This window comes from Micromys minutus (assembly GCF_963924665.1).
Source record: "Micromys minutus genome assembly, chromosome: 32".
NCBI lineage: Eukaryota > Metazoa > Chordata > Mammalia > Rodentia > Muridae > Micromys > Micromys minutus.
The window spans coordinates 3527725-3553591 of record NC_137967.1 but is presented as its reverse complement, the minus strand read 5'-3'; the positions used below and the strand labels follow the sequence as shown (position 1 = coordinate 3553591).

General features: G+C 45.7%; 1 protein-coding gene across 1 annotated transcript; it reads right to left on the bottom strand.

The window, feature by feature from the left end:
* Nucleotides 1-8114: 8114 nt before the first annotated feature.
* Nucleotides 8115-22745, bottom strand: TPH1 (tryptophan hydroxylase 1; the record flags this gene model as incomplete). Its single annotated transcript, XM_080908782.1, has 10 exons — nucleotides 8115-8289; nucleotides 9881-10014; nucleotides 10697-10792; nucleotides 12542-12668; nucleotides 13414-13549; nucleotides 13879-14075; nucleotides 14225-14292; nucleotides 17691-17791; nucleotides 19445-19628; nucleotides 22632-22745. The coding sequence occupies 10 exons, from the start codon at nucleotides 22743-22745 to the stop codon at nucleotides 8115-8117; spliced, it is 1332 nt and encodes a 443-aa protein (XP_080764908.1).
* Between the last annotated feature and the right edge of the window lie 3122 nt (nucleotides 22746-25867).

Below are 25867 nucleotides of genomic sequence, written 5' to 3'. Positions count from 1 at the left end.
CTTCCGGGAGGAATGACGTGGGGCGTGGTTTCGGAGGCCACGGGGCGGGGCGAGCCCGGAAGGTGGGAGCGGCCAGCGGATCGGAGGCGGGGTAAAGTTAGGGATTGGGCGGGGCCAGTGGACTGGAGCAAGATGAAGCTGGGAATGGTCCCTCCCTGGGGCGCAGGGACTCAAACAAATCACTGTCTGACCGCACCCCGCGGCCGCCAGGAAACACACCCGGAGGAGCCTTACTACACCCACACTCGTAATTCTGCACCACGTTCAGTAATCCAGAAAGCTCACCACCTGTCCCACGCTGCCCAGAGCAGATGCCATGACAGGGATGCCACAGCGCGGTGGGAAGGGAGCTGAGTTGAAGATGGTCCAGACCTGAGTCTTCCCGAAGCTACCTTGGCCCGCTTCGCTGTGCATTTGGCAACCCGAGAGTCTTGGGTAGCGATGTTAGCCTTCCACTGCGGATACCCACTCCTGGCGACACTGCTGTGGCTGGCTATTGTCTGATGTGCCCCCGCACTGTCCCTACTCTCCTCAGCCCCGCCTCGAACTACCTGCCCTAATTCTGGTCACCAGCATGGATCATTCTCACCCAAGATAGATTTTCTTATAATACGGCTTTTTTTTTTTATCAGCATAGTCATGATGTTGGTGGGAGTTAAATGGAACAATGTACCAGTGCGCGCTGGGGAAAAAGAATTCGGAATCTGGCAGGAGCGGGGGAATAATGTCCCATTTAAGGGGATGGTCTGCATTCGTAGCTCTGGCCCCTATGCAGACAGGTCTCTGGGCCTCATCCCCCTATCCTCCTGATATGTTATGGTCTACTGGATCTTGTGAGGGCAGCCCCCTCACAAGAGGGTTTTTTCTCCTCCAGGCCGTGGTTTCTTGAAAAGATGGATGGGTGCTTAGAAAGATACAGAGAAGCCAGGCAAAGCTGCTCTTACTCCGGAAACCACGAGAGACCCCATGTGCTGTTCACCAGTTTTGATCGATTCTTTCAAGTCTGTTGTAACAGGAAGTCACAACAGGCTGCCATAGGAAGGCCTCCCACCAGCAGTTCCCAAAGCAACAAATGCCAATAGCTTGTACATTGTAAGGTAAGGTGTATTTGTGCGGGTTTTCTGCATGCTGTCATAGTCTCTGTGTTTGCCAGACAAAATCCAGCTCTGAGGAGGAAAAGTGGGCGGAGACCCACCCCTGATAAAGAAGCTATTTTTGATTGACACTTTATGGGAAAGAGAAAACTAGTTTTCTCCAATGGGACGAATCGAACATATCAATCACCCTCCTGGGTAGGTCCCATGCTCAGGAGTGGTTGATCAATACAAAACAGACTCTGTGATTCATGTGTGTTTTTTGTTAAGGTTTGGTGGGGTTTTGTCTCTTGGGGTTTTGCTTCCATTTTTCTTGTTGGAGGTGTTGAGAGAGAACTTGAGAAAGGTGGGGAGGAACCAGGAGGGACTTGGGGAAGGGGACAGAATATAATAAAAATATATTGTATAATTTTAGTAATGTTTAAATATAATAAAAATAAAATAAGGTAAGAGAAGCCAAACCTGAACTTGCAATGCAGGCATCTAGAAATCTGGGTGGGTTCCTGCCGAAAAGATGAGAGAGAATGAGGGGGATTCTGATAGGATTTAATTTAATTGATAATTATTGTACCAGTTCGACAGAGTCATGTGAGTCCCACACATCTCAAGCTCAAAGAAAGATGCCGTAGGAGAACCTCAAAATCATTCAGATTGGAGGATGTCTCATGGTGAGAAATAGATAGCAACTAGACAGGGCTGATCGCTGGTGAGAGAAAGCCTGAGTCTACGGGAGTTCTGTCAAAGTCAACGTAAGCAAACTGGCAGTCTTAGACACTGTTGCGAGAGAATCTATGGGGATCAAATGGTACCCATAGTACAGCCGGCCACCAGATTCCCAGAGACTGATGGAGATAAAATCCAGGCAGGGAAAGACGCCATTATCAAGAGAAGCTGAGGACTTGTAAACCATCCAAAAGAGGGTGAACTGATACTAACTCTGAACAAGAGCAGAAAGGGCTGGTGCCATCTCACAACATTCAGTCTAAGGGGAAATGTTCCTGCTTCTTCCGGCTCCCCACTACCTGCCACTTCAGGTCCCCAAGGAGACCAAGCGCCCGAATCCCAGTCGTCGTCCCAGCGGATGGGAGAAGGGGGGGGTGAGGAAATAAATCAGTGAGCTCTAGTCTCATCTAGAGGAGGAAGATGGCACTGATCTTAAAGTCTGAGGTCTCCATTACTTAATACAGAATTTCCTTTTGTGGCACTTCCCATGGGGCCCAAGGCACTATACAGGAGAGAATTCTAACACTGAATTTCATCCCTAACCCAGGACAGGACCTTTAAAATGCTGACATGAGAAAGGGGTAGGTTCTCTGAGGTCTCACTGAAGGTGCAAAGAAGAACCGTTTGCAGAACCAGCTTTATTTATTAGGATTTGGGAAATGGGGTGATTTAAATGGAAAATGTCCCCAGAGACCACGTTTGAACACTTGGTCCCCTCTTGATGGCACTCTTGGGGAAGTCCAGAGTCAACAGAACCAAGGTCCAGCATCCAAAGCCAGGCTGGCTCTACTTTTGACAAAAAGATTACCAAGCCCCTGACCAATTCTCTCACTAGAAATGCTGTCAGAAATTATTTTTCTTTTAATTTTAACTTTTTGTTGATTCTTTGTGAGTTCCACATAATGCACCCCAATTCCACTCACTCATCTCCCCAGCCCTCTGTATCTTCCCTCTGTCCTGGCAACCTCCACTCCCCCCCCCCAAAAAAAAGAAAGAAAGCGCAAAAATAAAAAAATTAAACAAAGCATAAAACACATTCTCGCCAATGAAGCTGTAGTGTGTCCCACAGCACACCCTTTTGTCCATGCATCTTTATTCCAAATGTTCATTGCAGTGACTCACTGGTCTGGTTTGAGGCCTTCGGCTTCTGCTACACGAGCAATACTGGATCCTCAACAGGCTTCCTTTCAGATAGCCTGCTGTTAGCCTGTGTCATAGAGACCCTGCTCCTTTGAATCTGCAGAGTCAGCCTTTCACATGCTCCAGCCGATCATATAAGAGGTAGATTTGGGCTGGAGAGATGGCTCAGTGGTTAAGAGCACTGGCTCTTCCAGAGGTCCTGAGTTCAAGTCCCAGCAACCACATGGTGGCTCACAACGATCTGTAATGGGATCTGATGCCCTCTTCTGGTGTGTCTGAGGACAGCTACAGTGTACTCATATGTAATAAATAAGTCTTTTAAAAACAAAAGAAAGAGGTAGGTTTTGGGGTGGGCCAACTCAAAGCCCTGGATCTGGGCCTATATGGTAATTGAGTCAGTCACCCTGCCAGCTCTCCCTCACCCACACCACCAGGATGAGCTCTCCAGCACTGCCTCAGCTAGCTCACCAAGGCTATGGTGGGCAAGGAGTAAGGTCAGCTCTCCAGCTCCCAAGTTCTCAGAGCTAGCTAAGCCACACTCCTGCCACCAAGATCCAGCTCTACTGTGCTACCCAGAGGAGGGGCAGGGCCTGCTCTCCGGCTCTCATGACCCCGAGGCCAGCTCTCCCATCTGAACTAGGTGGCAAGGGGCAAGGACGTGAAGGGCATTACCCCCCATGCCCATAGCCTGTGGGTGTCAGGGCCATCTTCTTAATTCCCCTGGGGCCAGTTCAACCACACCCCTGCCACCAGGGCCAGCTCTACAGTGCTGCCTAGGTGACGTGCAGGGCCTATTCTTCCAAGAGCTGCAGCCAGTGAGGGTCAGGCTATCTCTCAAAAAGGATTTTTTAAGTATATTTCAAGTCATTGTAGAGCTTTCAGAGCAACAGAAACGCAAGGGGCTGTGGCGGGAAGACAAGAGATTATACTAGGAAATTACACTTCCTTTCCTTGAAGCACTTTGCTCATTAGCCAGCAATGACTAAGAGGCTAAGAGTCTGGATGGAAAGCAGCCGCAGGTGCAGAAGCCAAGTCCCCGGATGTACTCTTAGGTGGGATCCCTAAAGGGCTACACACTGAGAGCAAAGGTGAACTGGAAGTAGACCAGCCTCACCTGAAGCTCCACTTCTCATTGGCTCCATCCCCAGTTGGGCCAAGAAGACCTTCCCATGCCGTACTAAACACACTGCCCGCTAGACACAACAGTCATTCTCTCTGGAGGAAGATAGAATCATCCGGAAGCTGTGAGGGAATCCCAAATAAAACAACCATTGTTGACGTTTCCTTTGCATGTAGAAATTAAGATATTGGGGTTCAGAAGCGGGCATCAGACCCCTTGGAGCTGGAGTTACAGGCAGATGTAGGCTGCCAGATGTGGGTGTTGTGAGTCAAACTCAGGTCCTCTGCAGTTGAATGCACTCCACTCATGAACCGTGTCTCCGGCTCACAAATCTGCTTCTTACAGAGCCTTCTCAGGATATAATTTTCTCCAGTAACTCAGATCAGGAGACATAACTCATGGTCAGATGGGGAACATGAGAGGAAAACCTTGCCAAGAAATAGTGATGGTAGCTAGGTGTGCTCAGCTTTACGGAGTTCATAACCACACACTTTAAAGAAACAAAGTAACATATAGTTTCCATTTTATAGTTTGTGTTTTCTTTAATGTTTTAAAGTGGTATACAAAGTAACGGGTTGGGTTCCATGTGGCCTTTTCATACTTTGTCCTTCCCTATGGCTGATTCTTTGTAACAACCATCACCACTGCCCAGGCCTCTAGACTTATAACATTTTGAACATTAAAAACAATCTATTTTTAATGTGTGTTTGAGGGAAAAAAAACTTTTGGGGGGAAAAAATAGCTCAGCAGATAAAGAGGCCTGTGGCCAAGCCTGAAAACTGGAGTTTGATTCCTGGGGCCCACACACATCAAATAAAATAAAAATTTAATGTGCTTTTAAAAAAAAACACTTTTTGAGATCATAAACTTTGAGTTTATTACCCAGTGGAATAACAAACTTTTAAATTATAAACATATATGCCACAGTAACATGAAGACAAGAATGAAATGGGCCACAGTATTTATCTACTTCCTGGAAATTAACATATGTTCTCTGTTATTTGGTGCTTTTGAGAAGTCCTGGCTTTTTTCTTTCTCTGGTTTGGAAGCCAACTTTAAAATGAGCAATAGTTCTGTGCATTTTACTGTATCTTGCTACTTATGGAATCCCAAATGCCAAAGCATGAGATTAAGAAACGTAGGCATTCTGACGATTAGCATTTGTGTTTTCTTCAAAAAGTCAAACATGCTGCCGCCGCCAAGGAATGGCTCTCTGGGAGAGAGTTACAAACCATGCTTTCAGTTTGAGTCTGCCCTGGTGTTTGAACAATTATTCAAAGAATCTTGGGTGTTTTGAAAACCGTGAGTCTCTTGGATGCCTGGTTGCCCAATATCACAGAACCAGAGGTTAGACAAAGTCAAGCTGGGCACTTACTATTCCTACTATCTCAACGTAACAATTGGTAAGGCTGTGGCTTTCCTGTTTAAGGTGCTTTAGCCAGAGCACAGCCATTTTCAAAGCCAATGACTGATTCTTCAGCATCAGCAGAGTCATAAGGAAGTAAGGAACGGCAGACAGCTCTGTTTGCTGTCTGTAGGATGTCTTTTTCGTGCTTTCCCTGGGGATCAAGCAGACTGTAAATTAGCTGGTCCTCACTTCCAGTGATCTCAGAAGTAACGTATCTACTTACTGATGTGCATGTTCTAGAGCTGCTAAAGTGAGCATGTTTAATAAAGGTGGCTGAATTACACTTTCTCCATCTGCTTCCTTGCAGAGCACGGGATGAAATACAGCTTTCAATAGTTTCCTCTGGGGCTGAGGACATGGCTCAGTGGTTAAGAGCACTGACTGCTCTTCCAGAGGTCCTGAGTTCAAGTCCCAGCAACCACACGGCGGCTCACAACCATCTGGAATGAGATCTGATGCCCTCTTCTGGTGTGTCTAAAGACAGCTACAATGTACTCATTTATAATAAATGAATAAATCTTAAAAAACAAAGAAAAATACATTCCTCTGAATCCCTAAAAGGTATGTTTTTTTTTAATCTAGTGTAAAAAAATATATCTAGTGGACCTGAAATGAAACATGCTCAATGATATATAATTTTACTATCGATGTGAAAGGACAAGGTGGAGTCTTCTAATTTTTACTTTGTATGAGTGTATGAGTGTTTTGCTGAAGGTCTATTGTGCACCTTTGCATGCCTGCATTCCTGCTATTGTGGGACAGGTGCCATAGAAAACAGGGGATCATCTGAAACTAGAGTCACAGATGGTTGTGAGCCTAATTGTGGGTGCTGGGAATCAAACCAGGGTCCTCTGGGAGAGCAGTAGTACTCTCAGCTGCTGAGCCCCCTCTTTCTCTCACCCTGGTACTGAACTAAGTCTTAAGCTGCACTGTAGGATCTTTCTGTCACTGTCTCTGTCTCCCCCCCCCCCGTGTGTGTGTGTGTGTGTGTGTGCGCGCGCGTGTGTTCTCCCTCTTTCCCTCTCTTCCTTCTTTCTCTAAATCCACCCTTCTTTATCTTTCCATCCTTTGTGAAGTTTATAAGTTTATGAGGTTTGCTCTAACACCTTCTCCCATCATGCCTTGTTTCACCACTGGCTTAAACCATGGGAAAACCTTCTCATGGACCAAAGCATCCAAAATAAACGTTTCCTTTTTATAAGCTGATTGTCCCTGACACCTTATTACAGTAATGAAAAGTTTACAAAACTGATCGTGCCAGTGCTACACCAGACACCACATGTGCTCCGGTCCTTACAGCCCTCACAATTGCAATCGGACACAAACTGCTCTCCTTGGCCCTTCTCCATTCCCATCCCCGTTTCCTACCCTCGGCCCCACCCCACCCCCACCCTCTCATTACGTCCTAGTGTGACACGTTGAAGTAAAGTGCCAGGGAGCCCTGGAATTGTAGGCACCCTCGTGCCTGCCTGCGCCTTGGTGATTTCTATGTCCCTGTCAGACACTGCACTTGAAGCCAGCTTGCCCTTCACTAGCCGAGAGCAAAGCCATCTGCGCTTCTGTTTCAGCTTGTCTCCTTGAAGTCTAACCGTTTTCAGCCTAAAACTTAACACAAAGTCAGTGCTGGTAACAGATACAGAAACACTCATCACTAGCATCTGCTAGTGATGAACTGGGGAAAACAGCATCACGGTGAGAGATCAGCTTTGGCCAGTGTCAAACAACTCGCCCATCAAAGATGGGCATTCAGTAAAAAGGCCATGAATTTAAGGGGGGGTGGAGGGAAGAGAGGGAAGAGGGAGAATGATTTAATTATATTTTAATGAAATAAGATATTGTAAATGCGCGTCCTGTGAATCACGTACATGTGAATCATATTTCCCTAAGCAGGTGCCAGAGACATAACAGAATAGATGAGCGGTATTAGAGCATCCAGGTATGCATTTTCAGAGACTGTGAGTGATTGGTTACAGAGAGAGGCGCGTTTTCAGAGACTGTGAGTGATTGGTTACAGAGAGGCGCGTTTTCAGAGACTGTGAGTGATTGGTTACAGAGAGGCGTGTTTTCAGAGACTGTGAGTGATTGGTTACAGAGAGAGGCGCGTTTTCAGAGAGTGTGAGTGATTGGTTACAGAGAGAGGCGCGTTTTCAGAGACTGTGAGTGACTGGTTACAGAGAGGCGCGTTTTCAGAGAGTGTGAGTGATTGGTTACAGAGAGAGGCGTGTTTTCAGAGACTGTGAGTGATTGGTTACAGAGAGAGGCGCGTTTTCAGAGAGTGTGAGTGATTGGTTACAGAGAGAGGCGCGTTTTCAGAGACTGTGAGTGACTGGTTACAGAGAGGCGGGTTTTCAGAGACTGTGAGTGATTGGTTATAGAGAGAGGCGCATTTTCAGAGACTGTGAGTGATTGGTTACAGAGAGAGGCGCGTTTTCAGAGACTGTGAGTGATTGGTTACAGAGAGAGGCTCGTTTTCAGAGACTGTGAGTGATTGGTTACAGAGAGAGGTGAGGGACATTGTTAAGCTGGGACCTGCTGTCCCTCCCCAAGCAGTTTCTCAGGGGAAGCAAGAACTAGCCCTGGCTCTGAACTGGTGGTGCTCAAAGTCTTTCTGGATTTGCACTGGAAACCATCACATACTCGGCCACCTGCTGACCCTAGCCAGGGCATCGCTGACAACATCGAGGTCATGCCGCAACTCATTCATGGCGCCGGCTATGCTCTTGGTGTCTTTCAGAACCTGAATGCTCTGTGTGTACGGATTGTACTTCACTCCAAATGGGCGCTTCACAGTTTTAGCAAATTCTCTATTTAAGACAACAAGTAAAGAGGTGTTAATTTCTGTGACAATGGGTGACAAAAGTAAATAAAGGACAGAAGGCCTTGTCACACAGAGACTCAGATACACACTGAGTCACACACATAGTCACACACAGGCACATACACATAGGAACACACACACACACACACACCTGATTTCTCTGTCATGACAGCAAAGGTCCCAACAGCCTCTCCCTCTGTGGCCTCAGTGGGAGAGCATGCATGAAGAGTATGTGTATCTCCCTCTTTCCACCTTCTCCCTCTCTATTTCCTTCCTCTCCATCCTCCCATACTGGGCATTAATCCCATGACTCATGCCACAGAAGTGATCTACAACCCATCTCTTGACCTCTTGGCTTCACTAAGGCCATCTAGACCAGTAGCTTTATCTGTCGGTAGATAATGACAGTACTGAACTACATAGTAATAGACTCCTTAGTGAGGTCTTACATAACAAAAGAGGGAAGAGAGAGAGAGAGAGAGAGAGAGAGAGAGAGAGAGAGAGAGAGAGCAGAATCCTACCCTTCCCCCATACCTGTGGTTTTTTTTTTTTTCTATTTAGAATGTTTCTAGTTTCTCTCAGATGACTTGAATTCTCCATTTCCTCAAGGTTTAAAATCTGCCTCCTTTACCAAGCCAACATTTGAACCTCTTATGTGGTACCCTACCAAACAATCATGTCCGGGACCCCTGAGGATAACAGCAGAGCCGAGAACAGGTGTATGTGCTTGGGGATGGGAATCCAGGTTCCCATCCATCTGGTCTCCCCAGCAGGGACCACTACAGCTTTGCACAAGGATGCCATCTGTGTTAGGGAAACCCCAGCTGCTATTGCTATTCGGTTCTGTGCACAGCAAACCCCTGGGAGATAAAAATCATCTTCAACCCCTGTCATCTGCCCCTGTCCTCATAGCATGGCTTGGAGACATTTATCACATGCTGTTTTCTGGATCCTGCTTCCACGGCGACTTCCTCCCCACTACCTCTGTCTTAGTCCGGGTTTTACTTTCACCTGGAGTTCAAAAGAATCTCCTAAAAGGTGTCTGTGCTCCAACTCTTCCCTCTTGATTGCATGCTTAGCTCTTGAGTCGGGAGCTCTGAATGCATTGGAATCCCCATGCCTTTCTATCTCTTTGTCTTTCCCACCCGGTTTCAACCTAAAACTTAATGGTTTCAGCCCAAAACCTAACACGTCTAAGTTCTAGCTAGTCTCCCCATCTGTCTCACTTGCCTCTGTGATTCTCCGGCTGGAGAGAAGACCACCTGAGGCAAGATGTGTTTCCTCTCTGTCTCCATTCTTGCCAGTTTTCATCTTACAGTATCTTGTCTAGTTACATTGTTGCTTGCTGAGCTAGAAACTCTGCTGGGAAGAAATGGGGAGGAGCCAATCTCTCAATGTATTTCATTCTCATGGACTACTGAATCTGTGATTTGTCCAACCTACTCTAACCAACAGACCTGACCCAGGTAGAAGGCTCCTGGCAGGTTCCCAATGAACTACTCACTCATACCTGTGACAGCCTGGCCTTTGGACATTACTTTTGCAGCAAATGGAAGCTGGAGGGACATAGATGTTACCTCATCTTCTCCTTTGCATCTTCAAAGCTCTCGGATACAAAGTAGACATCCTGGAAGCTTGTGATGAGACATTCCTGTTTGCAGGCAACCTTGGGATCAAAGGGCTTAACTTTGGCATGTCCAGAAAGTGCATGCTGGGGGACAAAGAATGACAATCAAACACTGCCTGTCTTCTCAGAACACAAGAATGCAATGGCTGGCACACCTCTGATCTGAGGTATGCAAGGGCCCTGACTGCACCCTCAGACTGGTCTCCTATATCTCTACTTCATCCACTCTAACCCAATAGAACAAGTTTGCCATCTCCCACAAATGACCCAAGACCATCTCTGTGGTTTTATTTTAACTCTCTTTATCATGTAGAAGGCAGCCACGGTTCTTTATTTATTCAGCTACTCACTGAATACACCTACTGCTTACCTCATCTAGTCACCTTTACCCTTGACTTACTTACACCCACCACCAGAGAGCATCCTCTTTCGGCACAAGACAGTACCTTGGACAGCATCTTTACCTGCCTCTCTCCACAGCACTGCTTTCTTAAGTGAGTAGATTTCACTTCCCTACTTGGTACAGAATTTACTGCTTGGAGCCCAGAAAAAATTGTCTAAAGATTTAAAAACACTTTCTACTTAAAAGATACATTTTCCCCCTAGAAATTTGGGAGAGTAGAGAAAAATGTTCTCAAATTCCATTTACTGCCACCTAAAATATTAGCATAGTAATATAATAAGCGCTTGCTCAGAAGCAAGCCCTGCCACCATCCACGTTGATCCTGTTGGGGACGCAGTAATGTGCGAAGTCCAGGACTCTTACTTTGAGCTCACTGATGGAAGAAAGCAAGCCAGCACCAAAGACTCTCAGCTGCCCATCTTGTTTGCACAGCCCAAACTCCACTGTGAAAAAGTAGCACTGTAAAAAAATGTCAGCATCATGGTCACACCCTCAGCATCCCAATCTAGAGCAAATTCCAGTAAGTAGTCACTGGCCCAAAGTACACCCAGAAGCAAGCCCAAGATGTCCAGCCTAGACCCCAGGTCCTCTTACATTCTGGCCTTATTGTACATCAGGACTTTGTAAACTTGGTATAAAGATTCTCACATATTGTTAAAAATTACCCAAGGACTCCAACAATCTCTCTCTGTGTGGGTATAACCCTAGCTTTATTGATCATATTAAAGTTAAAACAAAGAAACTATTTAAATGTTTTTTAAAAATCAACTCTAAATATGGTAAACCTATTGTATGTAACGTAAGTAACACTTAATGGAAGTACATTTTACAAGACAGTTACAGAAGTGGGGCATTGTTTTATAGTTGTTAATTATCTTTTAAATTTGTTTTTGTTGTACTTATTTGTGTGTGTGTGTGTGAGTGTGTGTGTGTATGTGTGTGTGAGTCTGTGTGTGTGTGAGTATGTGTGTGTATGTGTGTGAGTGTGTGTGTGTGAGTCTGTGTGTGTGTGTGTGAGTATGTGTGTGTATGTGAGTGTGTGTGTGTGTACCCACAAATGCCAGAGAGGGCATGGGATTCCCATGCTGGAGTTACAGAAGGTTGTGAGCTATCTGAATGCAGGGAAACAGGACTAGGTCTTCTGGGAGAGCAGGAAGGATGCTCTAACTACAGAGCCATCTTTCCATTGTCATCTTTTTAACTTTAATCTAGTTTCTTTTACATTTTCTTGTCTGTGAGCATACACCTGCAGGAGACCAGAGGACACCTTGTGGGGCAGGTTCTTTCCTTCAGCCATGGGTCGGAACTTGGCTCACCGTGCTTGGTGCCACTGAGCTATCCCGCTGGCCCTGGCTTTAATTATTTAACAATTGTCCTCCTATGGATTCACAGATTCACAGTGTGGAGCGACTGCGTCGCTAAGCCAACGCTGTTTGCTGCTCGTATCCTGTCCGTGTCCGGCTAGACACCGGTTAATGTCTGATGAGACAGCAGATGGATTACCATATCTGTTTCTGCATTTAATCTTTTGCAATATGTTGTTTAGGTTTGAGTATATGAAGGAAGCTCAGTTTAGACAGTTATGTAGCTGGGAAAGGGCTGGGCATTCGAATCTCCTTTTCAAAGAAATGTGGATATTCTTTAAACTACCTCTCTCGGCACATGGCGGTCTTATAAAGTCCAGACTCAACGCGGCATGTGAGCCTGTCTGTCACATTAAAAATACATTTTATATTTTTTACTTATGAATAATTTTGTCCCAAAGGACTCCACAAGTCTCAGGAACCCCTAGCATTCCAAACCACAACTCTAGAACCAGTTAAGCTATTCCACAGCCCTCCCCCAACCCAGCTATTCCCAGCTGTGCCAAGCCCCTTCTCATATATCTTGAGCCCCATCCTAAAATGCCCTTCCCTGACTGATAAGACACCACTCTTTTTTAGTATATTAAAGCAAACTTGTGATTATCTTGTTTTAAATCTGTGGGTCTTTTTTTTTTTTTTTTTTTTTTTTTTTTTTTTTTTTTTTTTTTTTTTTGAGAAACCTTAAGTTTGTATCTCTTCTTTTAACATTATTGAAATTCATAAGCATTTAAAGCAAAAGCAACTTTCTAATGGTTGCCGTGAACACAGACTTCAAAATGCCCAAGTATTCCTAAGCACGCCCCGTGGAGAACGCTGGGCTACATAGCTGTTTGCAGATGTGTACCGTTGCCAGTTTTTGAACGGTTTCCTCTGAAGCTCCGAGGGAGGCCAGGCCAATTTCTTGGGAGAATTGAGCAAAGCTGGGTTCAGCCAAGAGAGGAACGTGGCCTAAGAGTTCATGGCAGGTGTCTCTGCAACAGAGACACAGTGTATCACAGTGTGACAATTGAAACACACACACACACACACACACACAAACAACCGTTGCAACAGAGACACAGTCTCTAACACCCTGTGATCAGCACACATGCATAAACAGTTGTCCAACCCAAGCCAAAGTCAACCTTATTTTAACTCTAGCTAATCGGGAGTAATAGAGCACAAAGGATAATAACCAAATACAAAATTGCCTTTGGTTCCAAATCTTGTTCCCTCAACATACATCCATTGCTACCCCAACCCCCCACTCCCAAATCAAGTCCCTATTCCTATGATTTGTCAGCAAGGCCCTCTCTGATCACACTTCTCAAAACCTCCCCATATACATGCCTGTGTCCTTTCCTAGTCTTATTTCCTTCCCATGGCACAAACCATCATCTGACATGCTACATACGACACTTACTTGTCCCCTCAAAATACACACTTCATGAAGACAATACTTTTTATTTGATTTTTTTTACATCCCTTGTGCACAGAACTGCATCTGACATCTAACAAGTTGCCAAATTAATAATAACATCATAATAATAATAATAACCACAACAATAGTAATAATAATAAATGACTGGTTGTGTATGTTATAGAATACACTTTAACACCAGTCTCTATTCTAAAGGCTTGACATCTGCTGCTTGCTCTAACAGTTGTAAGATGCCTTGTGAAGTGGGTGCCGTTCCTATAAATAGCCCCTGATGAATGAATAACACAGGTACTCACGGCTCTGGGGTATAGAGGGGATCTGAGCTGTGTCTCACATACTGAGTGCAGTGAAAGACTCGAAAAGCTAACCCCGACAGGAAGTCTCTCGGGGAGAGGTAACCAGCCACGGGACGGATGGAAAACCCTGTACGTTCTGCAAAGCAAAGGAGAAACCAGAAAACTTTCCCCTCCAGCAGGCTGCTGACACTGGGAAACAAATTATAATTATGAAGTAACAACAAAAATAATTTTGTGGTGGGAGGGGTCACCACAACATGAGGAGCTGCTGTATTCAAGAGTCGCAGCGTTGGAATGATTGAGAACCACCACCCTAAGCTATTTGGGTTCCTTTTTTCCAATACGGTGCCCAGTCTTGGATCCGGTAATCCAGGATGACTTTGAGACCTTCCACATAACCGGACTTCACTCCTCCACACACACTGTCCCAGTTAAAACAGATCAACAGATCCATGGGCGCATTACCTTTTAAGAAGTTGGAGACATCTTCCAGTTGCGGGATGTTGTCTTCCCGATAGCCACAGTATTTTGAGAGCAAAGGAAGGTTTCTGAGGTACTCCCTGCAGGCGTGGGTTGGGTAGAGTTTGTTTAGTTCTCGGAAGATGGTCCCCCAGGTCTTAATCTCTTCTTCGGTGAATTCAATCTTGGGAATGGGGTCCCCACTGAGGAGATCAAGATAGGGAATTCTGCATTGTAGTTAGGTAGTTATGGTTACATGGCTTTCTATCTACCAAATAAGCATAGCTAATTCCATTTATTGTGTTCTCTTTGTTATCTCAAAGTCCGATGCTTTGGCTTATAACATACTTACTGTTTGTAGTTCATAGCCAACTCTGCGAAATACTTTCGTCTTCTACGGTAGACGTTGTCTTTGAAGCCCTGAGAATTGAAATGAAATATTGAAGCTAAAAATACTTGAAGATGGCACTTAAGAAACACTTGGTTGTTTTGACCAAAGATGTCCAAGAACTACATAGTTGTTAGCACAAACAAGGATTGCTTAGAGACGTTGTGACCACTTTTACTTTGAAGTCAGCAACCATATGACAGCTTTATCATTTAGTGACTAGGAAGTAAAATGATACTTTATATGCTAAGTAAAATGATACTTTATATACTAAGTAAAATGTTACTTCATATGCTAAGTAAAATGTTACTTTATATACTAAGTAAAATGATACTTTATATACCAAGTAAAATGTTACTTTATATGCTAAGTAATATGTTACTTTGTAAGCAAAGATCCTACAGTGACAAAAAGGGACCATCCTAATTAAGTACACAGCTCTTATCTTTTTTTTTCTTTAATCACTTGACTGTGTCTTTAATCATGTTAGCTATAGTAAAAATTACTAATAAAACGGTAAGACTGGGGTGTAACTAGGCAACAGAATGTCTCTGCCTAGAACACTGGGGACCCGGCAAATAACAGTAAGTAGTAAATAAAGGCACCAAATAGAACAGAACACACACAATACTAAGATAGAAATGAATATTTCAAATAGTGCCTTCACTGAGCTAAGCTTCCCAGTGCCAATCCCCAAGCTGTGTCTGCTGTGTAAAGAGAGCTGGATTGGGACAGAAGGGTCACAAAAAGTGCACAGGAAGGAAAACAGGTTCACGATACAAGAGCATGCTTCCAGTGCTTACTTACGAGGATTATGTTAAAGACTAGTCCAGGACCTACAGGTTGAGGTCCCCTAAGGAGCTGTGATTTGGATCTCAGGGTTGTATCTGTCTTCTTCAGACTAAACCACTACACTGAGATACAGCCCATATACCATGAAATAAACATTCATGGAAATTCACAACCACAATCACATTTTTGTTAGTTTTCATTTTTGAGACAGCAGCTTGCCACATTGCCCCCCACCCACTCCCCCATTCCCCCCACCCCTACTCTCCCCCACCCCCACACACACCCCTAGCCTTTGAAACTTGTAATCCTCCCACCTCAGACTTGCAAATGGGTGAGACAATAGGTCTGCTGTGCCTAGCAACCATCTTTACCTTCTAACCTTAGACCAGACAGGTGTGTTCAGGGTAGTAAGGTCACAGACTGTACCATCTGATTTCAGAAAAGTTGTGTCCTCTCAAAAAGAAACATCGTGGGCTGGAGAGATGGCTCAGCAGTTAGGAACACTGACTGCTTGCTCTTCCAGAGGTCCTGAGTTCAATTCCCAGCAACCACATGGTGGCTCACAACCATCTGTCATGAGATCTGATGCCCTCTTCTGGTGTGTCTGAGGACAGCAACAGTGTGCTCACATACATAAAATAAATAAATCTTAAAAAACAAACAAACAAAAAAGAAACATCATACTATCCCTTCCTCATTCCCCCACCACAGCCCCCAAATCCCAACCCCTGCCAACCAGTGATCTAGTCTCTGCCTCTTTGCATTTTCCTCTTTCAGATACTTCACCTAAATAAAATTATACGACATGAGGCTGGCTCTGTTCAAGGTTCACCCATGTTGCGGCATATTTTGTGCCCATTTCATTTTGTTTTGTGAGACATGGTCTTATTACATATCCCAGACTGACCTCAAACTAGTGATAATCCCCCTGCCTCAGATTTGCCAAATTCTGTGACTCTGTTCATGAGTCTGCACATCCATCTGCTGTGCCTTTTTATGCCCGGTAACATTCGTTGCCTGGCACTGCCTACCATTCTTTATCTCCTCAGTTGATGGGCACTACCCTGTGCCTACTTTCTTGCTACCATGAATAACAGTGCTATGTGGAAAACCACAGGTGATGTCTAGAAGAGGAGAGAGGGTGGTCATGAGATCATGTGATGGTGGCAAGGGAAGCAATTGAGAGGTGTGGTGTAGTGGCTACTCCTGGCTGTCAACTTGACTATATCTGGAATGAACCACAATTCAGAATTGGGAGGCCCACCTTTAATCCTGATCTTGAGGCACAGAGGCTATGAATCTTAGGACACTAAGACAAGGAGGTCTCTGAGCTCAAGGTCATCTGGGACAAAGCAAGTCCCCCCCCCCCTTTGCCTGTTTGCCTTGTGGGACTGAGCATCTGCTAGCTCCTTGAACTTCCACTCACAGCCGCTGCCGACCATTGTTGGGGAGTTGGACAACAGACCATAAGTCACCAACAAATATCTTACTCTATAGAAACTACCATACGTTCTGTGGCTCTAGAGAATCCTGACTCATACATGTGGTGACCGGATTTTTAAAAGGCAAACACTAAAAGTGGGAGGGAGGTGAGCATCCGTGGCTGTGGACTTCTATAAAAGGCTGTGGATGCCTTTCCATCAACATGTCCCAGTTTCCTTGCCTCCGTTATCCAAAGTGGGATATGGCCACACTGTGCAGCCTAGAACGCAGAAGGCACTAAGGCGAAGGCTGGATCTGCAAGCCTCCACAGTCGTCTTCTGCCCTCTCTTCCCCTCCCAAAAACCCAAGCCTCAAACACTAGTGTAATGCTCTGGGTTCCAACTCTAGAGCTCACTGCTCTACTGTAAAAATTCTTCAAGGAAACAACATGCCCAATCATCAACTACCTAGTCAATCAAACTGCGCAGCATGGAGGTAGGGGTTTTTCTGACCCAGCTTTATTGTCATTTCAAAGACCCAAACTCATTTTAGCAGAAACTGACTACAGATACACTCAGCCGCACAGCTCTGGGGCTATCTCAATAATGGAACACCAGGAATGGGGCAGCTGTCCACGCTAGTGAAGCTGGATGCCTTCTTGTCTGCCGACTCAGTCCTACAACCTAAATGCCTAAAGTCCCAATTCGACTTAGATTAGATAAGTGTTTTCTCACCATCGATTTGCCTTTGCTATTTGGGGGGGGAGGGGAAGGGAATGAGACAGGGCAATCACAGTGAACAGTCAAAGCATCTTCCACGTGTTTGAAAATATCGTAATGAAACTCAGTACTTTGTATAATTAATATAAGCTATTAACATGTCTGAAAATTAGTTGCCCCTAGAAAATGGGGAGATGGACTCCACACTAAAGAACACACTGGTTGCTCTTGAGGTTCTGACGCTCAGTCCCCAGTACCGAATGGTGTCTCACAACTCTCCATAACTCCAATTCCAGAGGATTCACTGCCCTCCTCTGGCTTCCAGGAACACTTGAGGCATCTGTGCACACATGCAGGGGGAAACCCCCATACACATAAAATTAGAGTTAATAAATGTGTCTTAAAAGCTTTACTTTAAAAAAAAAGTTTTAAGGTTGCCCTTAATCTTTAGTTTGACTTAAATTATTTGTGCCAAATGAGTTTTTAAACATATTTACAGGATGGTCAGCGTCGAGTTGGGGTCCATACAGCATCACTCTGTTGGCGCAGAAGTCCAAGTCAGAAACCTTCTGGGGAAACCAAGGGACAGTCTCCGTAACTGTAAAATAAAATCCCGAAGCCACTGAGGAGTGAGGAGACCGTCTTAACCAGAGCGAGATTCAGAAGCAAGTTCAGTCGGATGAGATAAGACTTGTGTATTGAGGGAAATCAAACATGGCTTAAATGACCTAGAAGTTATATTTTAATTAAAATCATTGGCTTTAATTTTTTTTAATCTTCAGGTTGATTTCCCAAGTGCTGAAGAATACTATACTGAAGTAACAAACCAGGCATTTAAATGCTTTATGACACATGCCTGGTTATTCTGTGGAGGCCGACTAGGATAATGCAACTCTATACACCGGCCAGCAAGTCCAGGAAGAAATTTTAATATCTGTGCCTGTGTGAGGCACAGAATCATATCTCAATATCTAGTTTTTTGGATTTTCTTCAAAATGTTTATTGTTCAGTAAATGTGTGTGCATGTGTGTGTGCAAATGTGTGTGCATGTGTGTGTATGTGTGTGTGCATGTGTGTGTGCATGTACATGCATGTGCATATGAATATAGATGCCTAAGGAGACCAGGGGTCATAAGCTATCCGGTGTGTATGTGATCACATGAGTTGGTGTGCATTAAAAATCAAAAGAGCTGGGCTGGAGAAATGGCTCAGTGGTTAGGAGCACTGACTGCTCTTCCAGAGGTCCTGAGTTCAAATCCCAGCAACCACATGGCAGCTCACAACCATCTGTCAAGAGATCTGATGCCCTCTTCTGGTGTGTCTGAAGACAGCTACAGTGTACTTAATAAATAAATCTTTTTTTAAAAGATCAAAAGAGCCACCAAGCACCCTTGGAAACTCCTCACTGTGTCCTTGCGGAGGTGAAGGCATTTGCCCAAGGTAACTGTCACCAGAGGAAGAGAGAGGACAGAACTCAGCCCTTCCTGCCCTGTTCTTTGTTTTAAGAGGAGCAATCAGAGTCTCAGAGAAGCTGCTCCCTGCCAACCAGAAGTGAATCCAGTCTAACAATGACATGAAAGCCTGAGAGAGAAAAACGGCAGCCCTGACCATACCCTAAATATTGTGATGTATTTGAAGAGACACCACAGCGTATAAAGTTACTAAATGAGTCAATCCATTTGCCTTTTGTCTTAACTAAATTACAATATGTTTTTTTTCTTTTCTTTTCCATAATGGAGACCTTAGCCTCAGCCTTTTTGACCTGAGTATCTGAACCTTGCAAGGTTGTGTGTCACCAGGGCCGTTGTTTCTGGTGGGACTGTGGTATATGACAGGTTTCAGATCACCGATGTCAAACACTACCAACATTCCCCCCAAATTCAAATGTCTGTGTAATATCTGTTAGATGCCAAACCCCAGGAGATCTATGAAGAGTTCTGGAGGGGACTGGGGTGTGAGATCAGGGTTTCAGAATCAAGAAGTCCTTTAGAAGCTAAGAGAGGTCATTGACCTTTGACCCACCCTTCTCAAGTTCAAGGCTTCCTCCACCCCCGCCCTCCATCAGATACTGCCTCACAGTTTTTCCCCAGAACTGATCAGCTCCATTCAGTCTTCCCTTCACTACCACATAATGAGGACTTTGAAAAGACAGAGTTTTCTTTTTATCCCCTGGTCCTCAAAAATGAATAGGAGACTGGACACACATTGGGTGCTTACTCTTCGAGGTGGGGCTCTGCCATCTCAAACATACCGTCTTCCTTCACAGTGAGCTGGTCTGGCGAGTCCACAGAGAGGACAGTCGTGTGGGTCTTCAGCAGGGGAAAGATGTCATTCAGCTGGTCTCGGTTGATGTCGCAGTCTACAAAAATCTCAAATTCTGAATTTCTTCGTTTAGATTTCCGGGACTCAATATGTAACAGGTTCACATGATTCTCCTATGTAAAGCAGAGGGTAAAGACTGTGTGGGCCTGCCTCGGATGCTAATAATCTTTGAGAAGAAACCATAAAACAAAAAACAACAACAACAATTCAACACTTGTCAGAATTAGCTCAAATTGAGGAAGAATGTGTTTTTGTTTAAATTAAATCAAAATATGAAAGTTCACCATACCCTTTAGAAACCAGTAAGTGACAAAGACACTGTTAGTCGGAGCTGGTTACAGTCAGGCTGGTTACAATCAGGCTGGTTACAGTCAGACTGGTTACAGTCGGGTTGGTTACAGTCGGGAGTGGTTACAGTCAGACTGGTTACAGTCGGGCTGGTTACAGCCCACATCTAAGCACCAAACTCTGAGCTAGACATGGTGGCTCACACTTGCAATCACGGCCCTCAGGAGGCTGTGGAAGCTCCAGGCCAGTCTGAACTACAAAGCAGGGCCCTGTCTATGCCAAATAAATTTTTAAAAATGGAATAAGGAGAGACAGAAGACTGGCATTTTCTAAGTTTACAGAATGTGTCGAGTTCTTAAACCACATACCAAAACCCTTAAAAAGAAAATGGAAGGCATTGGAAGAAGAAATACAGGTGTATACTTCCAAAGGTCCAGAGGTAATTACCACTATATAATATATATATATATTAATACAAGCCAGGCTTGCTAATATAGGCCTGGAATCCTAGCTACTTGGAAGCAGAGGCAGGAGGATCACGAGTTTGGTGGCAGCCCGGAAAACTTAGTGAGCCTTTCTCTCAAAATAATAGGCAAACAGAGACCTGAAGGTTACCTGACAGAACCCATGCCCAGCATGCTCTAAGTCCACAGTTCAACTCTTTGTATGACAATAATAATCAATAATAATAATACAGTATTAAATTTGGGGAGAAAGGGGTAAAAGAACAAAGAGAGGTGGTACCAATATTGTTCACTTTAGAGAACAAATTAATTCACAGAGCAAGGGAGGGAACAAACACGGTATTGATGTTTTATAACTCCTTACCAAAGAGGTCAGGGAGAGAAAGGGGTTGGAAGGAGTTGGCTAGGCTCTGCCATGTGGCAGGAGCCCGCGTCTCGGGTCCTTCGAGAGCAGTGTCCACATTTAAGTGTCTATTCTTTGCTCGGTTATGATGGCCAGCATCTGTTGGCCGCTCATTTTGTGCACCCTTCAGCACTCCGAGCAGTTTAACCATTAATTGCTAATGGCATGAGGGAGGCAGGGTTCTCTCGGATTTAACCGAGACATGCAGAGGGTAACTCCCAGTGACCACCCAGCTAACACGGGATTTGTGTGCACAGTTCTGCTTCTGGAAGCCGCCAGCCATGTGGGGCTCAAGCACCTTGACTTAGCCTGTCCACAGTTTGTCAGAAGTGAGTTCTTGTGTTCCTGAGTCCTTAAATTGGGTCAGATCCTCCAGCTCAGTGACGTCACAGGACCCAGTGTTTCTCTTTACACCCATGTAGTCATGCACCCACTAAACTGCTTCCTTGTCCAGATCAGACACTCTGTGAACAAACCACGTCTGGTTTGTTCGGATCCACATGCTTAGTATAGAGTCCAGCATTGAGCACATAATAAGTGTTCAATAAACACTGTACTCTGTCTGATTCACCAATATTTCATCCCAGAAGAGGGGCCGGGGAGATGGCTCAGGGGTTAAAGTGCCTGCTGCAAAAGCCTAAGGATCTGAGTTTGAATCCCCAGAACCCACATAAAAAGCCTCGTGCAGCCACTTACAGGTAACCACCACACTGTGGGGTTAGAGAAACAGGGATCTCTGAGGCTTACTGGAGCCAGCCCAGACTCAGGTTCAATGAGAGACCCTGTCTGAAAGGAATAAGGCAGAGAATGATAAAGAATGACCTGACATCCTCCACTGGCCTCTGCAATGTGCACCTATAACACACACACACACACACACACATATATACACACATACACACACATACATGCACATACACATACACACATGCACACACACATATACATATATACATGCACACACACATACACACACATGCACACACAGATACACACACATATACACACATACATGCACACACACATACACACATGTGCACACACATATGCACACATACATGCACACACACATGCACACACAGATACACACACATATACACACATGCACACATACAGATACACAAACATACACACATACACACAGACATGCACACATGCACATACACACACATATACACACATACATAAACATACATACACATATACAAACATACACACACATACGCACACACATGCACACACATATACACACAAACACACATACAAACACTCACACACACATGCATACACACAGAGACAGAGAGAGAGAGCGTGTACGTGTGCACACACATAAAAGATGAATTTCTAAGGAGGAATATTTTAAGGCTCATAAATGCGCCGTAACCCACAGCCTCACTGTTAAACTGAAGAAATCTGAGGGCCGTGTGAAATGAGGCTCTGACAGCAGACGCTGACAAAATGGCGGCTACTCTGTCACCTGAAAAAATTAGTATCCCATTATCTAGATATTATGTGGCTCGGCGTTTCACTAAGTGTAAAATACTTTGTTTGGCTGAAATCGCAGCGTTTAAGCAGTGACTCCTCCCCCGATCTCCTCAGCTGTTTGTGTCTAGTTTTTCCTAGGCGCCTTTCTTTCTTACCCATTTCTCAGAACTGAACATATTTTGTTTATTTTATGTGTGTGCACCTGAGTGTTGTGCATGAGCCACAGCTGTGCAGTGCCCAGAAGAAGGCATCAGGTGCCCTGAAACCAGAGACAGAGGTGTGACTAGCTGGTGTGAGCGGAATCCGAACCTGTGTCCTCTGGAAGAACGGCAGGTGTTTTTAACCGCTGGGCTATCTTTTCACAAGGCAAGTCAAGAGACTTCCATAGGCGGTCTCTGGGGAACTGACTGATACCTTACATTTTGAATAGAATTTCTGAGACCCGTTTTTAGACGGGCTTTGTGGAAAATCCATACCTGGAAGATTTTCAGCGCTTTTATGAGTCCTCCAACTTCATTCTTCAAGGAAAAGATGAGAGTCACTCTCCTCCTTTCGGAAGAATGGTCTTTGTTCTCCTTCTCTTCAATCATGGTGAGTCTCAAGGGTGAAAGCCCAGACCAGTGAGTGCTAAGCACAAAGCTGGCCAGCAGGGGGCGGCAGCGGTGACTCTGTCCACCTCCAGCTCCCTTTACCTGCAAAACCCAACGCTTCAGACAGGCTTTTCCAGATGGCAGTGTGACAGGTCAGACACCGCCTAGCAGAGCACCCAGAATAGCATACGAACCTGACGGCTCTCTGCATTTCCCTTTTCTGTTCAGTCTCCCTGAACTTCAGCCCCGAACTGAGACTCTGGGAAGGTCTACCTCACTGCCCATCAAATTCGGGTAGTAGCTTCCCCCACGTGCTTCATTCTCGCACATCTGATACCCCAAGACGCTGTAAAGCCGCTTCAGAGACGGGGACGGGTCTTCTGTTTCCTTTGTAAACTCAGCTAGAGCCTCGAGAGGCTAACATGGTGTTCACTCCGCTCTGAGAGCCGTGTGCTTACACTGGGTCTTTGATGGTGCACATCTTTCTGCCGTCCTGAACGCTTCCGGACCCGCCTAAAATCAGGTCCCACAGCACCGGCAATGCTGCCTGTTTATCTTTCTAGCCTTGAGGCATTCCTTCAACAGTCTCAAAGCCCTGGTTAGAACCCCGTGGTTTTCTCTGTTTTATCTCCCCTCTCCCCCCCCCCCCCCCCCGTTTACCCTTCTCTTCCCACCTTTGAGCCCCTTTCTATCCAGATAAGATAAAAGCAGCACCCTTAAAGGGAGACGTTTACCCTCAAAGGCAGGGGTCTCCCTCAAAGAGAGAAGATCACCCTGAAAGATAAGGAGTCACCCTCAAAGTCAGGGTGGGAATCCTCACCCGAATAAAGATGCCCCAGTGTGGAGGGTCAAGCACTGAGAAACAAGACCTGCAGAGAAAAAGGTCATAGTGAAGGGCGCGTGCACACCACCAACTCTTCCCTGTCTTAGCTTCATCACCAGCAAGTGAAGTTCCAGAGTCTCATCTGGAAGCTTTTGAGATGGGGGTGGGGGGCACAGTCTGAAGGTAGGGGTGAAGGCCACAGTGAATGGTTTGGGAAGAATTCCTGGGGACACTGGTTTTTTTTTTTTTTTTTTCCTAAACAAGAAGTGGGAACAACGTGGACACAGAAGACAAAATGCAAGCAAAAAAGGCTTAAGCAAGCCCAGGGGGAGAGAAAGGAACCTTCTAGAAGGCCAAGGCAGAGGCTGCCTCCCTCCAGATGATCGGAAAGATCTAGGGTAGCAGCTACAACCCCTGGGCATGTGACTGAATATGTGACCCCAGAACACTCGGCCACTGGTGGCATGTGTTTTTAATCCCAACGCTCAGGAGTCAGAGGCTGGTGGATCTCTGTAAATTCGAGGACAGCCTGATCTGCAGAGGGACAGCCAGGGCTACAGGGAGAAATCCTGTCTTGAGAAAGAAAAAGAAAAAGAGCCCCACCCTTGGCACCCCACGGGCACAGACTTCTAGGGTCTTTTATCCTCCACCTCCATTCCAAGACAGCTAGAGTGAAACATCAACCGAGTTCACTTAAAACCTCTGGAAATGCGGTAGCTTCTGTCAGTCACGGCCTGGGATAGAGGGACAGAGTGCAGATGTGGTGCTGAGCGGTCTAGCATCGAAGGCTCCCTTCCTTTGATGGAGCTTAAGAGGTTTTCTTTATAGAGAAAGAAGAAAAGAGATATTACCCCTCAGGTGGAAAAGAAAGGAGATTAATGTTTGCTCCTGCTGGCAAGAAATCGCAGAGACACAGGGCTCCCTATAAAGCTGAAATCCAACGTGGGACAGTCTGACCTGACACATAGGAGATTCTCGGGAACAAGGTCTGCTGTCCCCCAGGAAGCTCAAAGAGTGGAGCCCTCACGGGTAGGACTTCCACCTGGTTCCTGCTGGTCCTGTCCGTTCTGGGAGACCTGTGATCCGGGGTCCCGGGGAGGGCCACCCCACTCACCCACTCACCTGGGAGCCACTGGAGTTCAGAGGGTCACCTGCAGACGGGAGCTGCGGCCTCTTATAGGAGAAGCGCATGGTCAGAATGACCAATGGGAGCCGGGCGCACGGGGAGGTGGCTAATGAGGATGGGGCAGTGTGGGTGTGGTCGGAACGATGCGGGTGTGGGCGGAGAGGCCCGCACTGACCTCTTGCAGCCCAGGCGCCGCGTCTCATTCACAGCTATTCTCGTGGAGTTTTAATTAAGTTAATGTTGACTCATCCTCAGCCACAAAAAGTATAGAGCCTTGTCCTTTAGAACAACTACAGGACGTTTAAGAAGTACTCACTACTCTTGCGATAAGAAAGAAAGGAAAAGAGAGAGAAAGGGAGGGAGGGAGGGAGGGACGGACGGACAGACGGAAAAGATGTAGGATGCAAACAGATAATGATACTGTGCCTGCCAAAATATCACTTTCCCTGCTACACGAACTCTGTACAGAAATGAATAACACTTATCGGCTGATGGTCCGTTACTAGACGCTCTACTAGGGCCAAACCAAGTCCCTCGTATCCTGGAGGACTAGTCCTAGGATGCTTCCCGATGCTCTGGGCTGTTATAAGGAATGTGCCACAGCATGCACATATCCTGTAGGCTTTATCTTTAGATAATTTGCAAGCCCTGGAGTGAGGGTCGGTGCCCTCTCAGGGACATATGCATGGGTTCCGAGGGTTATGGGCCATACCGGCTGCCACTGCAACTTCCCGTGTGTCTCTCAATTCGCAGAAAGTCTCTCATACCCCACAACTTATTTCTGACACTTTTTATAGCCAAAGCGACCTTTGGACGAGGTCACTGACTGATGGCAAACAGGAACGGACCCGAGTTCAGAAAGGAAAGCAGAAAAGTTTTGGGGACATCGTGGGGAGGCTGTGAGGTGAGGTGGGACTTTAAAGACCGTTGTTGCTCCTTAAAGTAAGATAGACTGGAGATGGAATACCCCACGTAGAGAAGAAAGATGGTGGATGAGGAAGGCAGAGGGGGGTCTGTTGGGAAGTCCCCTGGCTTCCTGGGTGTGTAAATCACATCATTTGAAGACCCCTGAAAGGTGTCACAGCTTTCCAGGCAAGTGACACTGATAAACATCTAGACGGTGGCTTGTAGGTGAGGCGGGTGTGGCAGAGGCACAGAAAGGGACTCTGGGAT